This window comes from Onthophagus taurus, chromosome 7 (genome assembly GCF_036711975.1).
Source record: "Onthophagus taurus isolate NC chromosome 7, IU_Otau_3.0, whole genome shotgun sequence".
Taxonomy (NCBI): Eukaryota; Metazoa; Arthropoda; class Insecta; order Coleoptera; family Scarabaeidae; genus Onthophagus; species Onthophagus taurus.
In genome coordinates, this window is record NC_091972.1 from 32,574,115 (window position 1) to 32,593,095 (window position 18,981).

An 18,981-nucleotide genomic window follows, 5' to 3' on the forward strand; every position below is an offset into this window, starting at 1 on the left:
CACTTCAAATTAACGAGTAGCGTTTTTTTTTATTTAAACATTTTCTCCGTTTAGTTTCCCACGTATATTATCGTGATATCATTATTAGTCGCATTTAGCCTCTCGATGATAAGATAAGGAATTTATACCGTAGATAGAACAGCGGGCGTGAAACAAACGGTGATGAAGCCGCGTTAGATTCATTTTTAACTCAATAACCGATAAAACAACGTAATGGAAAGAACAGAAAATAGTCGCGGAAATCGGTTAAGATTAGACAGCGTACCAACAACACAATCTGAATTGGGACCCAGTATTCCCGATGGTGGTTATGGATGGATTATTGTAATCACTTGCATATTTTTCCAGGTAATATCTTACACTATTTACCTGATAAGAGTCGTGTCTAAAACAATTTATGCGTCACTTTTCGGACTAAGTCGTATTTGTTCGTTTTCTGCAGTGTTAAATATTTGTTTGTGCACTTTTGCTAAATAAACATTAAATGAAAACGTCGAGTTAGGTAAATATTAAAACTTATTACCACGAAAGATTAGTTCTATAAAAGAATGTTGGGACTACTCTAAAGTTACGTCCACACCGAAAGGAACACAAAGGAACATTGTGTTTATATTGCTTGTTCCTGGAACTTGTATCTCAAAGTTTTCCTTATTGTTTATGGTTGCAGAAAGAAATGTTCCTATAAGTTGCTTGTTTCTGCATTTAGCGATAAATAAAATTAGGAAATTTAAAAACATCTGTAAACATTTTTGTTTTGGGCAGTGTGGACATATTGTAACTTGTTTCCGAAACGTGTGCAAAAAATATGTCGTTCCAGTGGTACATTTAAGTGAGATATACAAAAATGCCGAGTGTTTGAGGAACCCACGTGATAAAAATTCTTTAATGAACTCATAAGGAAAAATTTTGTTTTTGCAAAATAATAATAATTGCAGCCACTGCTGGCTCTAAATCATCATTGCACCACATTGTATTCAAATACTGAAACATACAATATACAGGGGGTGCTTATGAGCGACTTGTGTATCTATTTAGCGTAAGTGGAAGAAGAATGGCTATAAGCTTTGTATAAGTTACAATAGAACAGATCCATTGTAGTCGATATGTACCTCTTTATTTAATACATTGAAATTTTATTCCTTGTTTAACACATGTGAAAGTAGTCGCTTCAAAATTATCTGTATGCTGATGTAGACGGAAAGTTTCTTGAGCGACTAAAATGAATTTTCTTGGTGTGAACAGAATGTTTACGATAAATATGTTCTTGTTTCTGCTTTCTAAACAGATTGCGACAATCAGGAACAAAATGTCCCGGTGTTTCTTTGGTGTGGACATACATTAATACTTTGCTATCAATTTTGTATTTATTGTTATCAAAAACAGTTTCCGGTGTAGGTTGAATGCAGTAATTTACAAAAACTTATTGCTTTCTGAATTAAATTATACTTTGTTGTTAAATAATTAAGTATTTGCTACATAGTTGCATCAAAATAGATTACTTATTTAAAAAAATTCTATTTTCAGATATTAATTCCAAGTTTAATATTAGGATTTGGAATTTTAACAGCATGGTTAAGATTAGAAACATTAAGATCGGCATATCCAACGCTATGGGACACTCCGTTTATTTATACCCCGTTATTTTTCATGGCAATTTGGACATTAACTGGTAAGTTATAGAAATAATTTTTTTAAAAAGTGTTTGTTCTTCCGCTTTGACCTTGAGATAATACTTGCCCTCAATAAAATATATTTTGAAACATATTTGTGTCTCGATCACTCGAAACTTGTTTATAAAAAAGAAACCAAACACCTGTGGACCAGCATTACGGCTCCACAAGCTCTTAACGCTATACGTGTTGTAACACGATTTTCAACTAAAAGAAATTTATTTTTGTGGTAAAAAATAATTGATATATTCGTTTAAAACGATTTTGATAAAATGTCCGATTGTTTCTATTTACTTAAAGAAGAAATAAATTAACTTACCTCTTAAGCAAATCGCCAAAGACGACAAGAACACAACGACGTTCGTAACTCAAATGGCGAACGAATACTAACGAATGCGCAACGACGCAGAATGCGGTCATTCGTTTCTTCCCTTCTTTCTTTTGCTTACAGTTGTTCGGGTATCTTCTTTACCCACTACATATTAAACTTGTTATCGCATAAATTTAATAATTTGGCAACTTTCTTTTTTTACAATTTATTCTTTTTAACCCTTAAATTATCACACGGTGTCTTCTCAGAGAAAGTTTTTGTATGCAAGTAGTTTATCTAAATTTTTTCAATTTTCCTTCTATGTAAATTTCGTTTATATGTATAATCCAGTGATTCCCAAACTGTTACAACTTGATTCATTCTATCATACAATTTAAGTTAAACATAAGTCCTAGTTATCTTTTTACAACGACAAAGAAATGGTTATGATTATTTCATAATTATCCTGCAGAAAAATGGAGTTAATTAAGGTTCGTAGTGGGGCAGCCAACCCTACATTTTCCACAGGTTGATATTGGAAAACAACTAGTAATACTTGTAGCTTTATTCTCTTTTTGATACATTAATTCTGATACAGCAATTGAGGAAGGATTTAGCAGGGCCGTCATAAAATATTCGGCACCCCAGGGCTATTAAAAAGAGTGCGCCCCTTTCATAAGAAAATTCATGTAATAAAAGACATGATACAAAGACATATAAAAGTACCAGAAGTTCAAGACTTTGTTTAGTGCTATTTTCATTGCACTAATTTTATAATTACAATTTTGTGAAGTAATATAATATATAAATAGTATACCACATTCGATACAAGAATGATTTCAAAAAAAAAATACAAAAAATAAAACAAAATATTATAAAAGAAATTTAATTTAGTTATTAAGAAAAAAGCCCGTACATATAGACGCAGTTCAGGTCAACCCTGATCTTCCACTCAATCTAACAGAATGAAAGGTCGTAAAGACCAATTGCAAGGAAATAATGAAAACTCAGAAGAATTTGAGAGGAGTCAGTTGCAGTAACAATATCATCCACTATATTGTTCAGAGCACTTTTAGAGCTATGTCCTTCCCTGAAAACCGACTGATTCACTGGAACAATGCGATCAGCCTTCAAAAACTCCGTTAGTTGTCTGTTAACTATTTTTTCCAATACTTTTGATAATTAACACAAAATGCTTATGGGAAGTTATGGGTCTTAGACATTAGTATTCCTTTGGACTTCGTACCTTCGGTACCGATATCACGATGGACCTTTTCCATATTGAAGGGAAAACACCTTCTAATAGACAAGTATTAATAATATTTGTTATATGAGGTAAGATTACAGGACGAGCCATTTTTATAAATTTAATAGCAATACCATCAGTACCCACAGCATTTGATCGTATATTATGTAATTCAGCTAAAATATCACTCTCGGACACCAACCTAAATGAGAAAACACCAAGGTCAAATTTTGCTTTACCAAAGTCATTAATCAAATTATCAACCCTACAGTGGTCATAGCATTGAGCTTCCCAGAAGAATTCTGTACAGCATGACTAATGTAAGCACGTTTTTCACACTTAATAGCGGTATTTACAAGATTTCTTAATTCTTTATAATAGGTCCAGTCATGCTGACTTTTTGTTTTTTTATCGCATCAATCTAACATTATCAGTAACCCACGGACAGGGATCCTTGGCAGAAGTTACTCTCACACGGGAGGCATTTAGTCAATAGCTGAGATTAATAAATAATTTTACCTTGTCGTCAATAACATGTAGGTGATATACATCATCAAAAGGGAGTGACTAGGTGAAGTTTAAAAAGAGAGCTTGATCAAAATATTTCAAAGACCTAATATACTTATCTAGGCAAAGTCACTGACTGTTAAATTAAAGTTACAGAATATAAGTTCATAATCACTTACATTGTGTACAGGAACCAACTCGTCTATAAAGTATCTTTTATTGTAGATTTCAGACCTATAACATACAACTAAACAAATTTTTGATTTATTGAAAGAAAAAGATATCTAGCATTGTTCAATTGTTCTGTTTTCAATCCATCCGCAATATAAATTGCTCATTTACCGACATGATCATTCCTAAGTAACCGACAACCGGGAATGTTAATCAAATCATAAAATATGTTTGTTGATAACCAGCTCTCAAACACAGCAAAACTAGTAAAATTATTCTTTACAATAAGGTCACGTACACCGTCAAAGTGAAGATTCTATGGATAAAATTCTTAAATCACTTAATTTACTCTGTCCCAAAGAAGAACGCAAATCATTTTTTATCCTTTTGAGGGGTGAAAAAATCTTTTGCCACTACAATTTGTAGTAGCAATGCTTAACCCTCCGCATACGAGGTAGGGTATCATATACCCCAGCTTCAGGAAAACTGAAAAAATTGAAAAACAAAAAAGACGCGCGAGACCGTGTTCTATGTAAAATTGTATAGAAATAGTATTTTATTTCCGGGGTATGTCATACCCCACCTAGTAGGGCATGTGAGTTTAATTGACCTCGTATGCGGAGGGTTAAAAAAATTTCGCAATGTTATGGTCACGGTAGGAAACGTAGACTCAATTTTCGAGTCAACTATTCTTCTTGGCCATGGAAGGTTATGCTTATTTTTTATATGAAGAGGCTATGCTTCGTCGAATAGAATAGACGATGGCAAAGAAGTCATACAGATGACCTATCCTATGCACTAAGAACTTTGAAAATCGATTGTATTTAATTGATTAGTTTATTTAACTCGAAGGAAAACAAAAATGGTTCATTTATTAATAATATTTACTTCAGAAAATCAACATACATGGCTGTAGTCATTTGGATTACTTTACACAACTAAAGTGTTAGAAAAAATCAAGTTAATGTAGCTATAATGGTTTAAATATATATTTATCTTGTAAAGTAATGTATTAACTTAAAAGTAAACACATTCTCATGAGAACCTAGTTACAGTATATGTAAGATGGACAAAGATTTTTTATTTGTATTGTATAATCATCATCAATAAGCAATACATTTTCAATATTACTTCGCACCGACTTAGGCAATATGTTTCAAGTCTATCTATTAACTGACTTTCGACAAGAACAATTTCGTCGTCATTCATTTTCTTGATAGTGCTACTTTGGTGCACATTATATTTTTCAGTTTTATAAACCAAACATAAAACCAAGAAACAACGATACAATTACATCAGATAACGCATCTCTGCGTTTCAAATTTGAAAGATACACAAAAGGATCATATTTACGAGATACGTTATTAGCTACACTTCTACATACACCAACGACTTGACCACGACTAAAGCTATACGGAAAACAAGCAAGAACAAAGATTCTTTCTAACAAGTTTTAATAATGTGTCGTTGATATATTTTCTTTATTTTCAAGTAAATTTAGATGTTTACACTGAAGGCATTCTTCAATAAAATGATGTTCTAAATCGTCCCTATACGTTATACAAGATACATGACCAGTACTGTTTGCAAGATTTAACATTATGTTGTTGTAAGATGGGGTCAAATTTTGCTAAAAGCTCTGGGAATCTTAAATAATTTCCATTATATTTATTACCATTAAATTGATTGTCACCTCTAAAAGCTAAACCTCTTGAACTTAAAAATTTTATAACCTTAACAATTCGCTTTAAAATACTAATTATTGGAAAAAAATAATTAGTATTTTTTTCCAGTGACATAATTGAATAATTTCTGAACTATTCACTATTTTCTCTAGATTGATTGACAAATATACGGATGTTCTGTTTATGAGAGGCGAAATTTTCATGATCGGATATATATTCAGCATGTTTCCAGTCGTTAAAATCTGCAGAAACCAGGCCCACCAGGTTCACCAAACCAGGCCCAATCACAAACTGGGGAATTTGGAACGAATTCCTTGGGACCAGTAAACGAGATTGTTAGATTTTATATTGTATTAATGCGTTTATATTTTATTTGTATTATTCCGTTATTTAGTCTGGAATTGGAGTGTATCGAACCGGAAGCTTAGGGTTCTTTATCGTATTATTTGTTTGTTTAGTTAAGTGTCGAAATGCGTTGGGGTGTTTATATTTAAGTCTTTGTGTAAGGGTTTTGGTTATGATTTTAAATAAAAAAGGAGCCTGCGAGTTCAAAACCGTAGCTTTCATTTGACCAGTCTTCGATAACTAATCCCCCAGAGCTCCCATAACTAATCGCAATTTATATGTATATATTAAGGTAAGTTTGGTAATAAAGTTTATTGAAACTTAAAGCAAGAATTTGTTGTTTACCAGCGCGTACTAGTTAAAAATAAATAATCAGACTCTTTAAAAACAATCAAAAACATGTTCTGCTTAACCCGTAACCCGAAGCATCTTCTTTTAGTGTATTACTGGAAGTACAGTTTACAGCTAACATTTATATATACAGGATGTTTCATAATATATGCGCAAGACTTCAGGATGTAATAGCTTGTCCAAAAATTTGAAAAAAGTTTCTATCAACTTATCTTCTAAAATGCACCATTTTCGAGATACACAGGGTGTTGAAATTTAATAAAAAAAATCGTTTTTTCGAATATCTCCGGAACCGTTTATCGTGCAGAAAACAGTGTTTGTAAGCATTTTCTACTCATAATAAGCTAAGTTTTGTGTGAGAAAAAAATTTTTTAAAGTCATAATTGGTGAAGATTTTGATAGTGGTTGTTTTTCTCCCCAACTTCTACGACACTAGTAAAAGTACGGTTTTGAGTACCGTCAATGTTTTCTACACAAAAAAGGTACTGGTCATGACCTCTAAAGTTGACCGTTTTCTAGAAAAATCAACTTTTATGTTGAAAACCATGGTCAATTTTTTGAAATAAAAATTTTATTTTACGATTAAATAAATTTATGTAAACGTTAGAACAAGTACAAAAACCAAGCATTAACTTCATAATTGCAAAATAAAAAAAATGAAAAAATTATGCAAAAGTTGTCTTTTCAAAGTTCTCCAAACCGTAAAGGTATGGAAGTTGTAAATCCCCATGTAGAAGAAGCTGTTCTCAACGAAATTGATGAAAATCCGACCACAAGTACCAGAAAAATTGCTCACAACTTAAACCTATCTCGCTCGACGGTTTGGAGAATTTTGAAAAGGCGACTTTTGTACCCCTACCATATCCAAAGAGTAAAAGCCTTATTGCCAAGAGATTTTCCGCCAAGATTGGCTTTTTGTACATGGATGCAAGACAAAATAGTTCAAAATCCTGAGTTTGGAGCCGAAGTTCTGTTTACCGATGAAGCATCTTTCTCGAAGGATATTGCAGAAGGCCATCAACAGCAACAATTGATCATTTGATCAATTGTCAATCATTTGATAGGCTCACATTTTTTACCAAACAGATTAAACGGTGCAGATTATCGATAATTTCTAGAAGAAGTACTGCCGGAACTGCTGGAAGATGTACCGCTTCAAGTAAGGCAAAACATGTACTTTATGCATGATAGAGCTCCTGCCCACTTTAGTTTGGTTGCTCGCCAATACATACTTGGACGACGAATATCCAGACCGTTGGATCGGTCGTTCTCACGAACTTAATTGTTTAGCTACTCCAGTTGAAAATGTTGACCAATTAAGAGATTATATCGTATTGTTGTATCTTGCGACATAATTCAAACCTCTCCGGGGGTTTTCCTGCTTGCTAGACAGTCAATGTGTCGAAGAATTGCGGCGTGCATTGAAGCTAACGGCGGACATTTCCAACATTTAATATAACTATGTATGATTTGTAATTGTTATTTTTTTAATTATGCAATTATGAAGTTAACGTTTGCTTTTGTTACTTGTTCTAACGTTTTAGTAAAATAAAATTTTTATTTCAAAAAATTGACCATGTTTTTCAACATAAAAGTTGACTTTTCTAGAAAAAGGAATTTCTTTTTCCAGGTGTTTATTGCTACTGAGAAACAAAAATAAAACTAAAAGTTTTCACTATTTTTCGAGAAACTCTCCATAAAATTCGCCTAGAAATTATATCCTAAGAAATGATAAATTTTGTACTTTCCTGTTTTGATAAATATTCTTTTACAACAACTTAAAAGAACACAAATTGAAATTTCTATCCTATTATAATTTTTAAATCTAATTATTCTTTTTGTTTTAGATCCATGGTTTCGAAAATTAATCGAATATAGTAAATGGCCTCGTTTAGTATCAACATCAGGAGTATGTTTAGTATGTTCAGGACTTTTATTTATATGGTTTGCGGTTGCTATCGGTTCAAGAACAGCACCATGGTTTGTTGTGGCAGGTCTTCTAACAGGAATGGGAGCTTCAATTTTATTATCCCAAAACGAAATTATCATCGCTCAATATTTTAAAGTACGATTAATGCAAGTTAATGTGTTTCTACAAGCAGCCACGGTTGTTGGATTTGTTTTAACGCCAACTATAATGGGTGATCATATCATAAAAATTGGATTTTTAAAAGTAATTTTGTGGTATCAAGCGATTATTTTACAAGGAGTGATAGTGTCAATGTTAATTAAAAAACCGCCTTATTTAAAAGCACAAGGAAATCCTTATAAATTAATTCACCAAGCAAGTCAGGATGATGAAGTAGATATTTTTGCAAAAAATTCAACGGAATTACAAAACGCGAGGCACTCATTGCCATCTGAAGATACGCCGTCGACTTCGACCGTTATAGCTACGATAGAATCTGAATCAAATCATATCGAAAACCAATCAAAATCATCACGAAAATCTTGGGTTACATTCGATGATGAACAAGAAAATGCAAAACCAAAAACGAAAAGCACTCTACAAAATTCGTTTAAAAATATCGATATCGAACGCATTGAAACTGTAGATGAAGGATTTCCTACACCGTTATTTACAGAAACTCATTTAAATAACAACACGAGTTATTCATTCGATGTTGGGGAATCAACATTAACTAACGAACCGACTGTTTTTGTACCAAATGCACAACCCAAACCAAGTTTATTTGACACGAAGTATAGTTTTCTGCTTCAACCGACTTTTTATAAGTCACTTTTACAAACTATTTCGTTAAAATTTTCGATATTCATGTTTTACGCTTTATTTCCTACTTTCATGTATAATAGGATAGAGAGGCTACCGTTTCATCTGGCAACTCATTTGGTTGGATCAGTGAATACGGCAGCGTTAGTTTTTGTTGTTATCAACTTGTTTGTCAGTCCAACGCACAAAATGAAGGCATTCTTTTTATGGTTATCGTCATGGATTGGTGCTTTAGGATATGTTTGTAAGTAAAATATTTTTAAGCGAGCAAAAAATTCGTTCGAAAATGCAAAAGAATTTCGCTATCGTGTACAACATTTTTGCGAAAACTGTGTGTTCTAAAGTTTTATAAATTCATTACATAATTCTTCATTTATAACATTAAATCAACTACATATTTATTTTTGAACGTCACATATTTAATAAATGTATTATGAATTTGCATAAAACAATTAAATGTTAATTATTTTATGGTTGTAATTTGTTCATAACAACAACTTAACAATTAATAATATCAAATACATTGATTGTCGTAGCTGGACATAATGGACTATTACAGTATTCAAACGGGTGTTGTAATGAGACTCCTTACAGCATCCGATGCTGTAATGACATTTTAGTAACATTTTATGGAACCAGTACAAGTTGGTTACATTGGGTCATTTTCTGAAATTTCTTTAATCTTCTTTTCTTCGCACCACGCCTTAAATTTAGCGTACTGTTATTCATACCTTTCGTGGGACTTCTCTGGAAGTAGTGTTTTAATGAACTCTGAGCAATTTTTCTTATTTCGGGAGGTGTACATGAAACATTTTTTTCAGGTGAATACATTTTGTGTTTTGACAAATTCTGATTGCCAATTCATTGCTATTTTGAAGTGTTACTGTGTTACCAACTGCTACATACCTATTTCCCTACATTGTCAACATTTATTTTATGTTTGTTAAAAAAAGAGGATAAAAACGTGAATTACAAAAAATATCATAAAAACACGTTTCATAAGACTTAAAGCACTCATTCATTTAAAAACTCTTTTTTAAACTTGAATTCGTGCATTTCAAGCGTGTCTTACGAAACTAGTTTTTTAATATACTATTACCTAATTCCATTATGAAAATTAAATTTTACATATCTTTTTGACGTTACTTTTTTATAACTAGTGATGTAATGATTTAATTACATCACTAGTGATTTAATGAATTCCATTACCTAACTACAAATTGATAAATTGACAATCTGTCACTAATAGAATAAGTCAAGTATTGAATAAATTAATTCAATGGAATTAGATAAAATTTTGTACTTAACCGTTATAAATGGCTAATTTTGTTTAACTCACGTAATTTACAAAACTCGCTCGCTTCGCTCTTAGTCTTTTCGTAACTGGTTACGTAAATAATTATTACGTCCTGGTTATAAAAGGCTTTTACGTTCTCTTGACAAAAATTTTTATTTTGAAGGTTACTAAGTACTACGCAAAAATCAACTTTTAGTAGAATTTCGTTCTCGAATGCAAAAGTGTCATTTTGCTATCTTGTATCAATAATAACTATTTTGTTTTGATTTATTTATATTTAAAGGTACTTTTGTGCATTACCTATCATTGAATACAGTTTTAACAGGAGTAGGAAGTTGGGGATGATCGTTACTTATCTTCAATTTTTAATTCGAACAAACCTTCACTTTCTAGAGACGTAAATGCCTCGATACCTAAACGACCAATATAAAATCGGAAAAGATGGTGCTTTTGTGTATTGCAGACTGAACGTCGCGCCTTTATTTCATTTTGTAGGTAAAATAAAGGCGCGACGTCCAAATTTTACCGCCATTTTTTTATCGAGCGATTGCGAAGATATCCATCTCTAAACAGAGGGGTCTTGAATTTAGCACGGATAGTAGTGATATCACTCGCGATGACCTAATCACGTTAATAGGACGCCTGACCACATTGGCGCCTTTGGAAGTAGCGCCATAATATAGTATACAACGTTACAGTTTAGGCAAGAAAAAAAGGTACTTTTAGCCAAAATTAATTTGTATTTATCGTTTGCTCCGACAATATAATTTGATCTCTGAGTCTCTTTAATTTTTGTTATTGTATTTTTTTAATTTCCTATTCTTTATAAAGACTGGTTTTAAAATCCCGTAATCGTTTTTTGTTATGCACCGGTAGAAAGATCACACGGGCTTGAAGTTTGATAGTTTTGAGGTGTATTCGATACACGGCTACGTTCTTTATTTTTTGTCGCTGTTGGTATTAGCTTGGCCTTCCAGGTGCATTACGTGAAAATGATTGCCAGATGTTATGCCTCCTTATCGCGATGTCTCGGCGTTGCATCTATTGCTTTTTACCAGCTTTCTCCAGCTAACTTCGAAGGTCGCGACGTAGCGTCGCACGATTGTATAAATTTGTCGCCAGCAGAGATGTGTAGAAAAAGAGATAATTATACAGTGAAGTCAGATTTACTGGAATATATATATTGTAATAAATTGTTTTATTTAATAGTGAAGCCACAGGTTTAAGTATTTTTTAATAAAACTCCAATAACATTTGATTATGTGTATTACTAGTGATTATTTAGTTTTATTTGGTGGGCGCTGGTTAACAACAAAATCTTGGTTTTACGTTTCCATAAACTTTATTATTAATTACACTTAAACTTAATACATATAAATTGCGATTAGTTATATAGCGAGAGATATTTAGGGAGCCTTGCTCCGCGTGAATTGAAGAGGTACTGTTTCGGTGGGTGTTGAATCGAAGACTGACTGAATGACTGATACGAGTTGAGCTCGCAGGCTCCTTCTTTATTTAAGGTCATAACTAAACAAATGAGGCGATACAAATAAATCCAATATAAATGAACTAATATAATATAAAATCTAACAACTAGAATTATCTCTCAACACATAACGGATATGCACCGTCGATAAGTATCTATCTAAGCTAGAGGGCGTTATCTGCAGCGATTACATATTTTCGTGATTTTTGAAAAAAAGTTAAATGGAACGGTACTATTTACTTCACAAACCCATAGTCACCTTAAAATTTGCTAAATATTAGTGAAAACCGCATCTCGATATCGCCATCCGTTCTCGAATAATAGAAGAAAATGTCAAAAACTCGAGTAACCACCAATCGGATCCAGTTACCTCATCGAGAAAAACAAATCACATAACCATGGTAACTGTAAACATTTTGTCATTTACTAACGCAGAAGTGTATGATAGAGTGTATGATGATTTATTTTCAATGGTTTGAATATGATGCAACTGCATGGCAAAAATGTGCAATGCAATTACGACAAAGAAAGACATTTTTCTTGAAAAACAGAAACAGAAACTGACAACGTGTAGCCCATTCAGACATCTCTATGAATTCGTAAATCACACTGGTGCGCAATGCGATGCCACATAATCCTATTATCATTGACTTTTAAATATGATTCGGGCAAATCCAAACCTTTTATCACAAATGCTATGGATGCATGAAGCATCTTTCAACAAGCTGGTGTAAACTTGCATTGCACTTGCATTGCTTTCACCCATTTATCTATGGGGCAGACTAAACAACCTGACTTCAAGAAAAAACAATAACCAGGGAAAATATGACAAAACGTTAAATGCCATTAGAAACGTGTCCAGTGCTGAGACTTAAACAGCTTTCTTTTCGTCGAAACTAGATTAAATAAATGCATCGAGCTTTATAGAAGGCATTTCGAACATTTGTGAGCTGTTTTTGCCAAAAACTTAAATAATTCTAAGTGTTTTGGTTTATTTTGCTTTATTATCATTGTTGATGTTTCATTGATCCGTTGTCATTTAAACACGTATCGAAAGTAGTTTTGAACCAGTTTTAAGCTTGGATAAAGTGTGAAGGAAGGCTCTAGGTAATAACATTTTTGTGCTCTCTTATTTGTTTGCTAGGTAACTTGATTCGATTAAGATATACGAATTTTTAATACATAGTACAATTGAAAATTCTTAATAAATTCAGGAAGTAGTATAGTAGGGTTTTAATAGAACTCTGGTGTTACCAACTGCTACATACTTATTTCCCTACATTGTCAAAATTTATTTTATTTTTGTTAAAAAAAAAGGATAAAAACGCGAATTACAAAAAAAATAGCACAAAAACACGTTTCATAAAACTTAAAGCACTCATTCATTAAAATACTCGTGGCTTCGCCATTCTTCTAATTCCATTATAAAAATTAAATTTTGTTCGATCCTACCTTCGAAATCGTCAGTTTCTAACTTGGATACGAGTGTTGAAAGTTGTTATTTGCATTCACTCTGCTGCCTTTCATAGAAACGAGTGACTGAAATTTTTTTTCACTCACGCTAATTTTTATCAATCTCTGTTAGCTAAATATAAAACCTTTAAAGGAACAACTCTTTATTTAAACGTAACGGATGTTAACTAAAAAACGGTGGACAGCACACGTGGAAAGATAATTAAGTATTTCATTTGTATAAATTATTTTAATCAATTTATTAATTTTATGCATAATGATGACAATTAACAATTTGACACAAATGGTTGTTTACATAATATATATCAATTAAAACCATGACAATGTCAAAAACTGCTGTCATCGCCGACATGTCGACATGAAATTGCTCAGGAATTATCGAATTTTAAGACGGGTTTTCTCTAAATAGTAGGATTGAACAAAACGCTATACAGCACACGTAGGAAACTAATATTTTCCACTAACTTGTATGTATTTCCACACTCGCCTTCGGCTCGTGTAGATCCGACATACGCGTTAGTGAAAAATCATAGTTTCCCCACTTGTCCTGTAATATACTATTACATGTCTTTCTGACGTTATGTAACGTCACTTTTTTTATAACTAGTAGTGTTGTAATGATTTCATTACCTAACTACAAATTGATACTTCGACATTAAAGAGCGGCTACACTACGTCAGATCCGCGCCGATCCGCGCCGATTAGATTCGCCCCGAATTTTTGTCAGGTGGCTACACTACTACCCGTCGGCGCCGGAATTTTTTCGGAAGGTTGCGCGTAGCGCACATTTGTAATAACTATATACCTCGGGTTCGCCTAAATGATTACTTAGTTATTGGCAATGGCGGAAACTACTTCGTGTTCAAGCTCCAGCACAGATGAAGAGTTTCTCTTTATTTGCTTGGAAAACGAAAGAAAAAAAAAAAAAAAATGGGTGCATTCAGTAAATAAAAAACGAAATGTAAGAGCATTATGTTTTGTTAAAGTTTTAAAACAAGTAAATATTATAAATGACGTCTATGATTAATTTGTAGGACCTTGGGGAGTTTCACCACTTATTCAATGACCTCATAAAAGATGATGGTAGATTTTATGAATATTTTAGGATGACCTATCCCACTTTTTGTGAGCTACATAGTCTTCTTCACGACAGTATTAAAAAAAAGGACACCCGATTCAGAAGAGCTGTAGGAACTGAAGAAAGATTGGCAGTAACTTTGAGGTATAAATTATATGTATACAGGAGTCCCAATCACGTTCTTAAATAATATATTAACCACAAGTGGTACACGTATAGCCATTATATTATTTAAGTACAAAGGTTTTCACCGTATTATATTATTTTGGTAATAATTTCTTTTTTAACACATGCACGCAATAAATCTTTATTTAATAATATACAAAATAAAAGTATTAAATATTAATTTTCTTTGGAAGAGGTATTCGACGAGTTTGATTGAACGTCTGGGTGCTGTTGGGACGACCATGCAGTCCATGGATTCTGCATAGGATTTTCTACTGGATTTTGTAATGTCTGTTGGTTAATAAATTGGTTAGTGTTATAGGGCCGATACCGTTGGGAATATTCATGTGACTGGAACGTGAATGTATTTGGTTGTGACATCTGTACTGCTTCCGCCTCTAATTGGTGTACAAACGTGCTTATTTTAGTCTTTGCCTGAATTTGTAAATGAACAGGTAATGTTCTAACTGTTTCTTCAATGGAACGGAAAAATTTTGCAATATGGTCATCTTCTTTTTTTGAAGTACTTTTGTTTTGTAAATGTTGGCTTTTACATTGGAAATACTGTTCCATCACATTGCTGTATGATTGCTTTTGTTGCTTCTTTCTTGATTGTTGTTTGGTCGAAGATCCAGAAGTTGACGGCTCCGAAGGTGTTTCAGTACATGGAGAATCTGGTACCGGACTTACAGAAACAGATGTCGTGTCATCGACAGAAATCGTATCAATAGTCTCTTCATCATTATCGGGTAGATTTGAAAGCTGTGGTCGCTGTTGAACAATGTGGACGTCCAGGAAGCTCAACTCCTTCTCAAATTTTACTTTCTTTACTTTACCTCCAGCATCTCCCGTTGTGCATTTCGTGGCCTTCAACTTGGCCTTTCTATAATTTTCCCTTAATTGTTGCCAGCGTTTCTTACAATCTTCACCTAAAAGAAATACATAACGTTATTTTTCAGGTTTTTTGCGACAGGAGACTCATTTCGGACTATCGCCTTTAGTTATCGCTTAGGAAGGAGAACTGTAGCCAATATAGTTTATGACGTGTGTAGAGCGATGTGGAAGATTTTGCAACCTATTGTTATGCAAGAACCTACAATGTCGAAATGGATGGAGATTGCGGAAGAATTCGAACGAAAATGGCAATTTCCCAATTGCATAGGAGCTTTGGATGGGAAACATGTTATTTGTGATAAGCCTGCTGGTAGTGGATCCATGTTCTTTAATTATAAAAAAACATTTAGTTTAGTTCTACTTGCGCTTGTCGATGCGAACTACAAATTTATAGTAATAGATGTCGGAGCCTATGGAAGAAGCAGCGACAGTGGAATTTTTCGTTCTTCTTCGTTAGGAAAAAAGTTTTTTTCAAATAATCTTGATATACCACAAGAAAAAAATCTACCAGGCACCAATGTACCAGCACCTTTTGTTATTGTTGGTGATGCAGCATTTCCATTGCATAAATCTTTATTGAGACCATATCCGGAACAAGCTATTCGTGATAATGATGAAAGAAGGGTTTTCAATTATCGACTCTGTCGGGCGAGACGCGTTTCTGAAAACGCCTTTGGTATTTTAACCAAACGGTTTCGGATTTATCAAAGAAAGCTTCAACTTTCTCCACGGAATATGGACATAGTTGTAATGGCTACATGTGTCCTACACAATTTTCTTCGAATTAAGGTTGACTCGGAATTTGAAAATCGAAACCTCAATTTAGGTAAACAACAAAGTAATTTATCAGAAGCTCTAACAAATGCAAGAGGAACAGGGGGAGCTTGCTCTACAGAAGGCTTACAAAGTAGAGAAAAATATAAAAATTATTTTAATACTGTGACGGGAAGCGTTCAATGGCAGCAAAGCATTATTCGTGCTGGTAGATTACATAACTAATTATATTGTTTTTTATAATACTAATAAAATAATTTTCTAAGGAATTGTTGTTTCTTTTTATTATTTAGCACTACGATGGGCCAACTTTTTAGAGATTATTTTTCATAACTTAGTTATTTTTCTATACAGGTGTCCCGTATCTTTCGGATCAGAGAACATATGAAACGTAGAAAACCTTATTCTGAAACGATAAAATTCTAAATAAAATTTTTTCGAAATGTTTATAATAACGTAGTGAAAATCGTTTAAGGTCGTCCAATGTTTCGAAAAAAATTTATTAGAAAAATCGCTTCAGAATAAGGTTTTCTACGTTTCATATGTGCTCTGATAGGGACCTGTATATATTCCAAGAATATTATGATCACACTTCGTACCACTATTGAAATGTTTGTTTTTGGTGAGAACAGTTAAGTATTTAAGAAATTAAGTATAGTCATAAAGGTAACCTAACATTTTAAAATAAATTTATTTCAACTTACCAGAGGTATTCATTTGTTTTCCAATCTCTTCCCATATGTTTGATCTCCGTACATTATTAGAATATCTTGAATTTGTCGGATCGTACAATTCTTCATATTGTTGCACTAACACAATAAGTATTTCGTCATCCATATTTTTTTTATAAAATAACCAAAAACCATAAGCAATAGTTTAAACGAAGTGCGCAATTAACAGAGACTTCATTATTTGTAAAATACGCGTTCTAAAAAACACCTGTGACAAAACAGTCCTTTAAGGGACGAAGATCGCCATGTGCTACGAAAATCCACGAGGGTATGCGATAACAGCCGATCGACGTCCGAATGTACGGATGGATGCCCTGTCGATGATCTATCCGGCCGGTCGGACGGTCGATTCGACGCGGAGCGGAACAGTGTAGCCGGGTACATTTGAAAACACAGGGAGCATTCCATCGGAATACTTTCTGCGCGGATCTGATCGGCGCGGATCCGGGTAGTGTAGCCGCTCCTTTAGTCACTAATAGAATAAGTCAAGTTTTGAACAAAAATTGCTTTTTCAATGGAATTAGATAAAATTTTGTACTTAACACGTTATAAACGGCTAATTTTGTTATTTACAAAATTCGCTCGCTTCGCTCTTAGTCTTTTCATAACTGGTTACGTAAATAACTATTATTCATTTTTAATTTCCCCATTACAATATGTATATGTATGTACTTATATACGTATTTTATAATATAGTAGTTGATTTATCCGCGTACAGTTATTGTTTTCGAAGTTTAAGTATTATTTACTGGTAGTTTTTATCCACTTTTTATTTGTTTACGTCATATTTCTCTAACGTTATCTTTAATGTGTTAACATTTTCTAGGTGCACCTGCGACTGGTAGCTCCTTCTCTAACTCTTTTCGAACTCATTCTAAAATTTCATATACCGCTATTCCCCATCACTTTGTTTCCATAGAGGAATTTCTTCAAGGATGTTTGTTAACTCGATATACATCATTTCAAATTGTCTATCAGGCAGATTACTAAGATGTGATTTATTATCACTTTCCTTTCTAGTCTTGGTCTTTTAATATAATTTCGTATGTCATTGTAATAATAAAGTGCAATTTGAAAGATTTGAAAAGATTTAATTTTGCGTGATCCCCACGCTCACCAACGCTTAGAAAATTAAGCGTTCAGATAAAATTTTAATTTTCTCGTAACGTAATAGTTAACTAATTACCTATTTAGTTAATTGTAATTGTCCCCTATATAGGTGCAAGCAAAGGTGGTGATATATCTATGGTATACATCTCTATACATATCTGTTATCCGATACTATACTAACCAAATTCGCTCATTTATGTGCTCACATACGTATACGACATATATACAGAAAAAGTATTGTAATTGTGGAAACATACCCTCTCGAGTTTTGTGTAGACTACACCAGTAAATTTATATTGTAATCCATTTTTCATAATAATAACAATAACATGTAGAGGTTACACTGAAACACACAAAGATACAGTAGAGGTTATGGCTTGTGTATCTGCTAAACCGGTGCATAAATGTACTTAGTTTTCTTACATGTACTATGCTACATTGCATAGTTAAGGAAACGAGTAGGTATATGTTTTTATAATCCGCTAACACAATAATTAAAATAATAACATTACTCGGTAGAAATGGAGTTAAGATGGGTTGGGTGAGGGTGAGGTTGAAATGGGTTGGGATCTTGATAATTATTAATTAAGTTAATGTTAGGTTGGCTTGTCATCAGGTTGATGTTTGCGCTTTTGATAAGATTGGAAATTTTGAAAATTATTGCTAGAGTTGAATTGTTGGATTTTGGAAGATTTAATTTTATGTAGAGATTTAATTAGATTATATAAAGTTGAAATTAGTTGAGTAGGAAGGAGTTCAATTAGATAAGGTTGGAAGTTGTTGTTGGGGTAAGGGGGTTAGGCTGGAAATATTAAGGTGGAACTAGATTTCGTAGGCTTTGATCGAGGAACGTTTTTGGTAAGGTTGGTATGTTGAATTAGGTATAAACCCAAACATATTATTGTTTTGTTGCTGCTGCTTATGCTTCCATCTCTAAGTATTACACTTAATACAGCG

General features: G+C 33.0%; 3 protein-coding genes across 4 annotated transcripts in view; 2 read left to right on the forward strand and 1 right to left on the reverse strand.

Moving 5' to 3' along the window:
• Positions 1-2,082, reverse strand: part of LOC111414921 (piwi-like protein Siwi) — a 30,882-nt gene extending 28,800 nt beyond the window's left edge. The window contains exon 1 of the mRNA XM_023046389.2: positions 1,990-2,082. The gene's annotated coding sequence lies outside the window, so the exon portion shown is untranslated. The remainder of the gene's footprint in view (positions 1-1,989) is intronic.
• LOC111414923 (uncharacterized) overlaps positions 1-18,981 on the forward strand; it is a 23,372-nt gene continuing 4,391 nt past the window's right edge. Inside the window, exons 1-3 of one of the 2 annotated variants that reach the window (XM_023046392.2) lie at positions 1-348; positions 1,525-1,669; positions 8,133-9,260. In XM_023046392.2, coding sequence (XP_022902160.1) covers positions 214-348; positions 1,525-1,669; positions 8,133-9,260 — 1,408 coding nt within the window. In that variant the 5' untranslated portion in view covers positions 1-213. Of the gene's footprint in view, positions 349-427; positions 503-1,524; positions 1,670-8,132; positions 9,261-18,981 lie in introns of those variants that run through there. The other variant, XM_071197344.1, reaches the window with a different exon arrangement.
• Positions 13,908-16,452, forward strand: LOC139430402 (uncharacterized). The gene is made up of 3 exons (XM_071197345.1): positions 13,908-14,233; positions 14,307-14,494; positions 15,475-16,452. Exons 1-3 carry the CDS (start codon positions 14,114-14,116, stop codon positions 16,406-16,408), a joined length of 1,242 nt encoding a protein of 413 aa, XP_071053446.1. The 5' UTR covers positions 13,908-14,113; the 3' UTR covers positions 16,409-16,452.

Coding starts and splice junctions, on each gene's coding strand:
- LOC139430402 (XM_071197345.1), top strand. CDS start 14,114: ATGGCGGAAACTACTTCGTGTTCAAGCTCCAGCACAGATGAAGAGTTT. Junction 14,234..14,306: donor CAGTAAATAAAAAACGAAAT/GTAAGAGCATTA, acceptor ATTAATTTGTAG/GACCTTGGGGAGTTTCACCA. Junction 14,495..15,474: donor AGATTGGCAGTAACTTTGAG/GTATAAATTATA, acceptor GTTATTTTTCAG/GTTTTTTGCGACAGGAGACT.